The following is an 11894-nucleotide window of genomic DNA, read 5'->3' on the forward strand; positions in this document are numbered from 1 at the left end:
CTTGTTTTTAAGAACATTTAATCAAATGCAGGAGGCACGTAGCACTAGATAAACTAGTTGTTGTTTTTTTAAAAACTGACACCAAGTTTTGAGGATGGTATGAATATTTTGGTCTGTCCTTTGTCAATATGAATACACAACTCATTATGTCTGTTTTGTTAGAGCAGGAGTATTTCTTGAGGCCTCTGACTGGCTGAGCTGAACTGGCAGACAGATGAGGGTGGTGCTTTTAAATGGCACACAGAGTAAATGTTTGCTTTCCATCAATAAAAATGACACCCAACACCCCCATTCCACCAAACAGCTGTCTGCCACAATAGAGAGGAAGGAGATGTGGAGGGAGAGAAAGGGAGAGGGGCGAGTTCTGACCACTGAATGAGACACAATACCAACTTTACAGACTGAGAAATAAAAAGAGATACACATGAATATATTTCTAGGTCAAGGGTCTTTTATTAGTATCAATGTCAGAAATAAATGTTAAAATTAAGGGGCAATATTTGTCTCAATTTTCAGGAGCATTTACCTCCAAGAAGAGGAGGTAGAAAGAAAGAAAGAAAGAAAGAAAGAAAAACATTGTTATTTTACGTTATGAAGAGATAACCTGAGCATTTTGTTATAGTGTTATCTCGGATGTTAACTTAAAGTCGTTTAAACACGTTTTGATCTATAGGCCTCTCGTCATGGGACCCATATAATTTTGTCCTCTGTAGAGGACATTATTATTTTAGTAAATTTCTCTGAAACCACACATGCCACAGTTTTAAGTCTGGATGTCCTGTACTGTACAGAGCACATATAGGGCTTTTTAGGGATATCAAATGTTTGGAGGTTTGATCATAAACACTCCCTCTCCTTGGTCTTAAACTGATATTAATAGAATGATCAAATTTAGCACTCTTAGGGAAATATGATAATGTTTTGTAATTATCATTTAAATCTGGTTATTTTCAGATTGTTTGTCGTAAATAAACAAATCGGAATATTTTTGTTGCATAATTGTCGTACATGTCTTCAGTAGAGGAGACCAAGACAAACCTCATGTTAATCAGGCATTTTGGGGAGACACAACATTTCAATAGGAAAATAAATTAAATATCTATATTCCTATGAAACCTTTTTTGTTTTGTTTTTGTTTTTGAAAAATGCTTTTTCTCCATTTGTTTCTTATGCTCCAACCAATGTAATGACAAAAAAAAAAAAAAACTTTTTTTCTGGTTCTCAGGTGAATATAACTGGCCATTTTGTGACTATAAAATTTGATTTGATCTTGTTACTGAATGCGTGTAATTGCTCACTGAAGTGAATAAAGCAGTGTAGTAGTGTGTAGTGTTCAGGGGGCAGGACGCTGGTCAGAGGGCGGGAGATCAGCGCTCGCTCATATATGGGACTCAGTCTGTGAGGGGCAGCACATTACTTCCAAACTTTCCTGACTGGACACCTACAGCAGTTTAAACAAAGCGATGCTGGGCTTCCAAATGCTCTGTGATACTCACTGAGATTTAAATCTCGTTTTACTTAATTAATTTACTCTGTCGTTTTGCATAATTAATTAAATAATTATTTAGTTGAATGACAGAAGACATGATTGACGAAGTGAAACGGGAGAGAGGCGATCAATGGATTTCATTTTACTCCAGCGAGGTATGTTCCCATGGGAGAAAACATTTTATTTGTCATATACCTGCCATTTAATTTAGAATAAAATATATTTAATAGTTATTCTTAATAGTTTTTTTTTTGCAAAGTTCTGGGGAGAACTGCCTAAATATTTAAATTATTTATATTATTTATATTTATATGTAGCCTATCCTCTATCTATTTTATTTTATTTTTTTATTTTTTGCTCACCTATAATTTATTCAAACACAAATTTCAGCTAAAACACAACAGATCAGAACAAAACCTTTTATAATATTATAGTCTAGAAACAGGTGACGTTTGCCGTTTGAAGCTTTTTATCTGTGTCTATAGGGCTACGTGGGTTTTTTTTTTTTTTTTTTTTTTTTTTTTTTTTGACGTGTCTGCGCTTGTGTGTGTGTGTGGTCTCGCGGCAGTTAATTGATTGACTCTGTGATTGTGTTGAATGTCTCGCGCTTTGGCACTCGTGCATGACTTACAATCGGCCCAGCACGGGCTCATAACCAGAGGGGCGTTTCGGAATCCGAAACACGAAAGCGGGGTTCCGACTTGAAAGGGCCGAATTATTACGAACGCTGTCCATCGTGGAAAAAAGAACAACTGAAAACAGCAGTCGCGCCCCCAAATACCCCTCTGTCCTGAGATAGAAAAAAGGCAGACGGTGAGTGACTTAAAAAGAGACAAAACAAGGGTGAGAAGAATAGCCGGGATACGGATAATGGGGTTATCGGCTGGGTGGGTGGTCAGAATACATTTACATGGAGTTACCCATTCAAGGCGCCCAGGTTTGGTTTGGTTTGGAAATAAGGGATAGATAAAAATCTATGGACGCTGAAATCAGCAATACAAGTCATCGTCGTCAAAATTCATATTTCTGTTCTACTGAACAGTTCCATAACAATTATACATAATTTAAGGCTAGGAACCGAAAAAGTAGGCCTAGATTATTTTACCTACCCTTTTTTCATAATAAGCATTACTTTCACAAGTCCAACAGATGAACACCGAATATTAATAGCCTACGTTTAATATTAATATTAATAACCCAAATCATGCAAAACCAAAAAGGTCAAAAAGCGAGTAAACTTTAACTGTATCCTAAAAAGACATTAAATTAAAATCCACCTTTTCAGAATTTAAAATGTCTTTTTGTAAACCATATACATTTATTTATAATAGCCTACTTCATTTCTAAACTAACTAATAAATTTGATTGATTTGTTAATTGTAAAATCAAAATAATGCACAAGACAATAACAATAAACATTATATTAGTGACACATTCAACAACAGTTGCTTTTGATTGAATATTATTAAATATATAAAATACTAGATAACAGATTAAAAAAAAATCACTGCAAGTGAGTTTGGACCCAAGGCCTTGGTTAATTTCTGACTCTGGCCCTCACATTACAATAATAATAATATTCTCAAATTGAATGATAATTTATTAATTTCCAATATTTTTAGGTGTATTATGGAGCAGACAACCTGCCCTTGGGCCCTAGAGGATATTCCCCCCCAGAGCATCACTACCAGAGTTACGGCCCACCGTGTGATTCAGCAGCTGCGGGAAACACCGGGAGACTCGAAAGCCCAGTGGGAATACTGCCTCCACCAAACCCCAAAGGATACGCTGAGAGCAGCTCAAGTGAACCTGAGTTTCCAGCACTGAAATCAGTCTACAGACGGACCTTAAGCCACGCCAAGCCACCATATTCCTACATCTCTCTTATCTGCATGGCAATCCAGCAGTCGCCAGCCAAGAGACTGACTCTGAACGAGATCTACGACTGGATCCGCCAGCTCTTTCCGTATTACAGACAGAATCAGCAGCGATGGCAAAACTCCATCCGCCATTCCCTGTCATTCAACGACTGCTTCGTGCGTGTACCAAGATCACCAGACTCGCCAGGGAAAGGCTCATACTGGGCCCTGCACCCCGACTCCGGAAACATGTTCGAGAACGGCTGCTACATGCGTCGCCAGAAGCGCTTCAAGTGTCAGAAGGCAACGTTGCCATCAAAAAATTCGGATGGGGAAGCTGTGAAATCAGAAGGGAAAAAAAAAAAGGTGGAGGTCAAGTCACTCATCTCTTCTTGTAAATCTCCCGTACCTCCTCCAAGTGACACCACAACACAGCATTCAAGCATATTTCCAGTGTCCTATCCTGCTGCCAAAGCACCTTCTCCTTCTCATCTTCATCAGCACCTTGCGCCCTCACACACTTTATTTCCTACCCAGCCTCCAGAGATCTCAACACACTTGCCCTCTCTTAATGTCCCGTTCCCAACAATGCCCAGTCACAGCCTGCAGTCTGTCCCGCCAGCCTCTATGGAAACCAGCTTGCACTGTGAACCTACATCCCAACACTCCATTTCTGTCCCACGAATTATGGACTTCCAGTACTGCGAGACTCCTGTGAGCTACCCGGTTTACCGCCAGTCTAATTCCCATCCCAACTTCACCTCGTATGCTGGAGACTCTGTTTACTACCCTGGGTTTAGCATGTGTTCTGCTCCTCTTCTGAGTTCCTCCTGATCAACCTCCTTTAGTCTATTAAGGGCTTTAAAAATCGATTCATTTCTGTTTAGATACTTATAATTGCTGTATATATTAGTTGGACAACTCATAGCTGGATAAGTATCTGTTATCTGATGCTGAAGGATTTCTTTGATTCTGTGTGAATGCTTCAAGTGAATTCAGTTGAATTGAAAGAGTTTGAAAATACATATGAATGTGAATTCCTTGCTGTAAATCTCAAGTAAAAATTTTAACATTCCAAAAGGTGTTAATTATTTGTCTGGTGTAAGGTGCAAGATTATAAGACTTTCATGCTTCCACATTATTTTACTGCTGCATTTTTTAAATTCCTCAAGAGAGTGTTTGGGGAAGAATCAACTCAACAGAGGCATTGTCCTGCTCACATTGTAAAAGATAAACATCATTTCCTTTCTTGACATTCCTCACACTAACCTGAATGAGACTAGTAGCCACCTTTTAGAAACCAATTTAAAAAAATTTATAAAATGCACAGTTTGCATAAAATAGAGCAGACCCTGAACAATAAATAATATAATAATAATAATTACTATTATTTTTATTAACAATTAGGAAAAAATAGATAATATAAAAGAAATTTAGGAATATTATGCACATCCATTTACTTGTAAATATGTATTTTTTAAAAATCCATATTTATGGCACAAAAATAACTAAAATAAAACTTAATTATAAAATGTCTAAACAGAAAATCAAACAAAACAATAAGAATAAATAATACATAAAAAATTATATATATATATATATATATATATATATATATATATATATATATATATATATATATATATATATATATATATATATATATATATATATATATGAAAGAATTACATCAATAAAGAAATGATATCAAATAAATAATATAGGAACATTATGCATATTAATAAATGAGCTGGAAATAAAAATTCATATTTATGGCACTAATTTGTCTTTTAATAGGCAGAAAAAGAAAATTAAATTATAAATAAAATTACATATGATAAAATAATTTGATAATACAGAATAAATAATAGGAATATTGTGCATGTTAATTTACCAGTAGATGAATTAAAAAAAATAATATTAATGGCACAAATATGTCTCTAAAAAAGCAGAAAAACTAAAACAAACAAACAAATAAATAAAAATACTATTGTATTATATATTATCAAATAATGAAAGAATATAAAATGAATATATATAGGGGGATTATGTATATTAATTTACTAGTGCATGAATTGGGAACAAAAATGCATATGTATGAAAAAATGCTACATAAATTACAAATAAAACGAAATTATATGATAAAATTAATTAATATAATATTAATTTACAAGTAAATGAGAAAAATGAAATAAAAATGCTTATTTATGACACTAACATGTCTCTAAACAGTCAGAAAAACCTGAATGCTGCACAAACCAATCAAAATACAGATTCACTGATGATATAGGATAGGTTAGTGGTTAGTGTCCAGACATGGCTTGTGATTTTGACTGGTTGGTGCGGTGTCTCATGGGCTGAATGCTAGCAGAAGAAAGGTTGCAACCCCCTTCATCCCCTCCTAGCCTAACCTTTGATTCCTGGGTAAGCAGGATTGTGTTTGAGTGTATGAGAACAATAGGAAGACACTGGTCTTAATGGTGGACCTCCCCAAAGCAGTGTCTTCTCAACAATAGGACACAGGGACACCCACAGCGATCTGAGCAGAAGCCACAGACCCCTCAGTGTGTGTTCGAGATTCAGAGAGAAGGCGAGACGTGAGGAGTTCATGAGATTTCATGGTTGTGCTCTATTCCTGCGCAGATTACTGTCTTTAGAAGTTGGCTCGTCAACAGATTCTGCTGTATGCTGATATGATGAATGACTGTGCTATGGCTTTCTAAATATCTAAAGAGTCTGGCTATGTGTATTCAGTTCTTAGCATTACAAGGGTGTGAATGTGGATTTGTAGGGTGTGAAGATGCTGTCTGCAGGTCATCAGTAGGCCAGCTGTGGACACAGACGGTGGGGGGTGGAGGGGTGGGGGGGAGGCAGGTAACTGTAGGCGAAAAAGTTTGTCAAATTCAGTTCAATTATTCTGATTAGTTCCATTTATCCAAAATATATAAAGTTTTTATTTCATGGTATCAAAAACATGATATTTATATTAAACATACATTACATGTATAGCATTATAAATAAAAGAAGACTGTACTCACTTCTGAATTGCTTTGGATGAAAGTATCTGTCAAATGCCATGTAATACAATTATAAGAATGCACATTAGTGTTCAAAAGTTTGTGGTCAGTAAGATTTTTCTTTCTCTTTTTGAAAGATATTTTTCTTTTTGTTCAGCAAGGATGCATTAAATTGATCAAATAATATATATAGAAAACAGTTTCACAATATCACTCTTTTTAAAGTTTTTTTTATTATTATTTTTATTAAAATAAATGCAGCCCTGATGAGCAAAAGACTTTTTAAACAAAAAACACTTACTGACCCCAAACCTTTGATCAGCAGTGTGCAATAGATAGGAATTAATTAAATAAAACTTAAATAAATAATGTCATAAAATTATTTAGAATTTATGAATAAAAATTGATACATGTTATTAAATTGAAAATGTATAATTACTGGTCCTTTTAAGCTTCACACCAATCCTAATCACCTTTTTGTTTTTGCTAGTTCATTTTCAACGGTCATGTGTTGTGACAATGTTTAAAAGAACAAAATTCATAGGTCATAAAAAAAACCTGCATGCACAAGAATTACAAAATGCTGTTTTAAACAGTACAGCATGCGACTCCACAGGACATGTCACTTCCAAAACATATCAACTAAACGCAGAAGATAATATTTTATTTTATAAGCATTTAATCAATGGCTGCTTAAAACATCTGATGGGGGTTTTGTTCCACTTGTCAAAAAGATACCATGTGATTGGCTGGAGAGTGGAAGCTGCCCTGTTGGCATGGCAGCGGCCGAACAGACTAGGCCATGTTGTTTACACAGTGGCCAGCTTTTTTATTGCCTGTCTGTGCCTGCGCGTCTCCGTTAGTGTCCCTCCGTCTCCTTTCACAAGGGCTCGGGTAAATATGCCTGTTCAAATAGCCATCACTCAGTCACAGTGACAGGCCTGTACTCCTTCCCGTAGCACCCCCTCTTCCCCCAAAACCCCCACTCATCCCCCTCGTTTCAGGCCACGCTCCCCATCTGAATGAGAAAGCGTTCAAACTCTTACTACATTTAAATTAATGCCAAAGAATTCAGGGCAAACACTTTGATTCCCTATAGGACATAAATAATACATTGATTTAGATTAATGAAATGCTTTACTGTTTTAGGAAAGTGAAACCATTTCAGCTATGTGCTTAGAATAAAATCTATAACTTGGCTTCTCTCATTTAACATCATCCACTATTCATCCCCTCTATTATTCTCTCTTCATCTCTGGATCCACCTGTGTTTGCAGAGTGACAGTGGTGTGGTTCTTTCAGGACAGTCAGATAAGCTACCAGCAAATAACAAAAAAAGATGAGGGACACCCAGCATCTATTTATCCCTTTCTTTTCTCTTTCATCCCTTTGTAATCTGATTCCTCTATTCATTGCTCGGCCTTGTGGCTCTCTGGCTGCTCTGAAGCTGCTGTTTAGGGTGTGCACCTTGCTCATTTTCTGAAAGCATCGAGCTATTGCAGCTTCGGTCCAGCGTATTCATCTGTTGTTGGTTTTCCCTTCCCATTGTTTCCCATTTATGTTCTAGTTTCTGGTTTAATCATAGAAGTGGTCAAACTCATCATCAGACTCCACTATCTCATTTGTTGCTGCAGGATGGCTCTTCTGCGGTAGATTTTACTCCTCTTAACCAGAGGGTTGATCTGAATAAAAAAGATAATAAAAACTATGCTGAATGCAAAAAATACAATTTCACTAACCAAATGTGACTAATATAATGGTGGATAGATAGTTTTCACTGCAAATTGGATATATATAATGTGATTAATTGTACAAAATTGGACAATTTTGTAAATAAGTTGTCAAAAAAACTGTACAAATTTAAACATACAATTTGATTGGTCTCCTTCACATCTTCCTCCCTATGGGAATAAATAATCATTAGAGTTCCATAGAGCAAAACAAACAATATAATATAGAATATAATGAAACTCACTGCCGTGTTTGGGAGTTGACAGGGTTGAGAAGACCTTTAATTACTCCCTTCTTCATCACCTCCCTGTGCTTCATCATCCAATCCTGTTTCTTCATCTCCATCTGTGCTTTCCTCATCCTCTTCATCCATCTTCAACTTCTCTTCTGCCACAGTGATGTCATGACCACCATCATCTCCTTTATCAGAATCGTCTTCCTCTTTAAAGCTGAGTCCTTCAGATCCATCTTTCTTTTCAGAGCTGACACTACTCTGAGACATTTCTTGGCTCCTGCTTTCTTCTTGTTCGTCTTCATCTTGCATCACTGCATCAATATTCTCTTCAGTGATAATGGATTCTTTGCTGTTACACTTCTTAGATGTTTTTGATGTGTTTTGCTGATTTTTGTGTCAGAGTGGCTATCTTAAGTGTCTTGTGATATAGTGGAAGAGCTAAAACAGATAAATGTGGAAAGATGTTATGTTAAGATATTAATGTTTTGACACTGTTTCCAAATCTTAGGAAGATCTATCTCTAACATGTGGATGGCATTGCAAATGGAGATAAAATATATCATTTTTTCAATCTCCAGGTAAAGAATTTGGATGATTCAAGGCTTGAATGTTGTGAAGGTTTTTGTAATCCTGTGGGATACTGTTTTGGGGGAGTTCGGAAATAAAAGACTGAGAGCCAGTTAACCAAGTGGGTGGAATTTAAGGATGATGGTTGCGTCTTTCAGTATTTTGCTTGATGTCTAAAGAAAAAGGGCCTTGTTAAGAGTTTTCTCAAAAAAACGTTGATATGTGGCATGAGAAAACTGCTAAGCAAATTACCTTTCCCTGTCTGATGAGTGTTTAGCATATATGAGAAGGCTGAGATGGTTCTGGAAAATTGGAGGACAGAAGATTGCCTCTAAAGTCAGACTTCTGCTGAATATTGTTCTTTAAGTGCTGTAGTACCTGCTGGAGAAAAATCACAATCATTGCAAGTGTACTGTTTCCCATGAACTTTTTAGTAACATTTTCAGACATTCAGTAAAGACCCGTAACCTACAGTTTTGTTCATGTTTGTCATGACACCTTTTAAAAGAAATGACCTTCCCATAAAAAGCAACTTTGAGTTTTCAGAAACTCTTATGTCTTTTGAGTCTTTGCTGCCATTGTGGGAAGTTCTCTTCCAGATACTGTTCATACTGAACCTTTTGAAGAGAAAATGTGTAGGTTAGTTCAACAACAACAAAATAATCATGTACATGCAATGCCAAAATAGAATAAATCTTTAAGTTTTAGAGGACAATATCAGGTCATGTGATGGATCTGCTTATCAATGCATTATAATACAAGGCACACTCTCAGAAAAAGCAATGTGCAAAAATTGACTTACGGATTGTTACTGTGGCAGTACTATTAAAGAGACATTTTTGTACCTTATTTCTCCCTAAAAGCTGTAGTACCTTAAAGTTGGTGTGAAATAGAAATTGCGATAGTCTTTACTTCCTTATTGTGACATATATCCAAGTGAAACAACTTGAATAAGAAGAAATGTAGGTTGGGACTTGATTTTGTCCTTCAGCAGTTGATTGGATCATTGTATTGTTTGTTGTTTGCTAATTGCCAAAAAATAAAAAATATGCCTACTCTAATGTACTAATATGCACCTTTTAGGGTTAGATAAGGTATAATGTCATTCCTTTAACAGTACTGCTCCAGTAACTGACAAGCCCCTAAAAGTAAAATTTTTGCAAAAAAAAAACAAACAAAAAAAATTCGGACGATGCATGTATATTCATGGAAGGCAGGGAAGTTGTGTGTTAGCTGACCCGTATAGGGTTCATGGCTTCGGTGCGGGCCACCATGTCATTGAGCATGTCTTGTGCTCTCTGAAAGTCCTGCAGCATCTTCTGGTTCTGGATCTGAGCCCTGCGCTCCTGCTCACTGATCTCCAACCAGACAGCCCTGCTATTACATCACAACAAACACATCATGAACTCATTCATTGAAGAAGAAAAAATGAATGCCAGAATCCTCTAAAATCAAGAAGCATTCTCTAAAAGCTAAATAAAATTATTTTGATAACCTGGAAAAGTTCAGTTTATCTTTTAGGATCTTATTTTTCTTATAGAGTTTGATTCCAATTGTTCCAAAATATACTATTAACATTTAAAATACAATGAATGGCGGTCTTTCATTTTACATAACCTACATCTTCTACAAATTATGCTTCTTTCAAAGGTTTCAAACAACACGAGGGTGAGTAAATAACAACAGAATAGTCAGTTATGGGTGAATTATCGTTGTAATATTTTTTACAGCTCTCGTGGACAGACAATAGCGCCCTCTCATGGGTTTTAACGGTAAGGGGGAGAACAGGAACACAATTTACTGTAGCCTACTTTATCATGGCAACGTGCACCACACCACCTCGATATCAAAAACTAAATTATTCTAAATAGAAAACTTTAAAGTAAAATAATAACTGATTAAAATAATTCCGATTTAAACATATCTGGGACTGGGACTGGGACGAAATGAATAAATAAAGTGCAAAGTGACTGATCACACGAGCACTCACTTGTGTTGTAGATTCTCGTTCGCTCCTCCTCATTCTTTGTAAAAGAGGTGATGTTAAACTCGCTCTGAATGGAAGTCTGCTTTCTCAACAGCCAGCAGTGCGGATTATGAGATTAGGGATTATTCTTTGAGAAAGGGGGTCAAAAGGAAAAGGGTGGTCAAAGGAAAATCGTGGTTGTCTGAGTTTAAAGATTACGTCTTACCAAAGAGTATAGAAGCCCAAGAGGCGAAACTCTGTTGTGTTATGGGTAACAGTCTGTAGATGGCGCTGCGGAGGCGCGGCCGCCATTATGGACTGAAAGCTGCTGAAATCATCAAATGATCAGTTCTTTCATCATATGATAAGTTATCATTTGATGAAAGAATCAGTTATTGTTCATTTTTAGAAATCTATACAAAACTTGAACTGATATTTATTGTTTGTTTGTTCAAATCTCTACCATTGTAGAGGTTTTTGCTGTTCATTTTTAGAAATCTATACAAAACTTGAACTGGCTAGTAGCTGGCTAGTAGTACACTAGTTTCCGAAAGATGGTCAGACTTATTTTTTGTTCATGTGTGCATTTGCTAGATTATACACCTTTTTGACTAATGCTTCCATTCTATGTCAGTTCCTCTTCTCTCACAAAAAGAAAAAAAATACAAACAAACTTCTCATACACAAATGCACACACAATAGATGGTGGTGTCTGATTAATTACTGAGATCTTATGGCACCACTTCCATTTTAGTACTGTTTATAGTTCATGTGTGCACTTGCTAGATTGCACATCTTTTTTTGTACCTTTCCGTCTTGCCATTGAAACGTTCACTGTGTGCACTTTCACTGAACATTATATTGGAGAACAGATAAAGTGATATTGGATTTGAAGAACAGATTTCAGAAAATGAACTGTAATTGAAGAATCCTCTTTGTGATGTGTGACGATGTGAAATAATCTAAGGTTGTAAAATATCGTGAATAGTCAAAGCCTTGAGGTTAGTAGTAAGACCAAAGAGTATAGAAG

The 11894-nt window shown here is 36.1% G+C and overlaps 1 protein-coding gene across 1 annotated transcript; it reads left to right on the forward strand.

The window, feature by feature from the left end:
• Positions 1 to 1412: 1412 nt before the first annotated feature.
• On the forward strand, positions 1413 to 4428 carry foxa (forkhead box A sequence). The gene is made up of 2 exons (XM_019116298.2): positions 1413 to 1644; positions 3112 to 4428. Exons 1-2 carry the CDS (start codon positions 1573 to 1575, stop codon positions 4180 to 4182), a joined length of 1143 nt encoding a protein of 380 aa, XP_018971843.2. The 5' UTR covers positions 1413 to 1572; the 3' UTR covers positions 4183 to 4428.
• Positions 4429 to 11894: the final 7466 nt, after the last annotated feature.

The sequence above is a fragment of the Cyprinus carpio genome, chromosome A14, assembly GCF_018340385.1.
Source record: "Cyprinus carpio isolate SPL01 chromosome A14, ASM1834038v1, whole genome shotgun sequence".
NCBI lineage: Eukaryota > Metazoa > Chordata > Actinopteri > Cypriniformes > Cyprinidae > Cyprinus > Cyprinus carpio.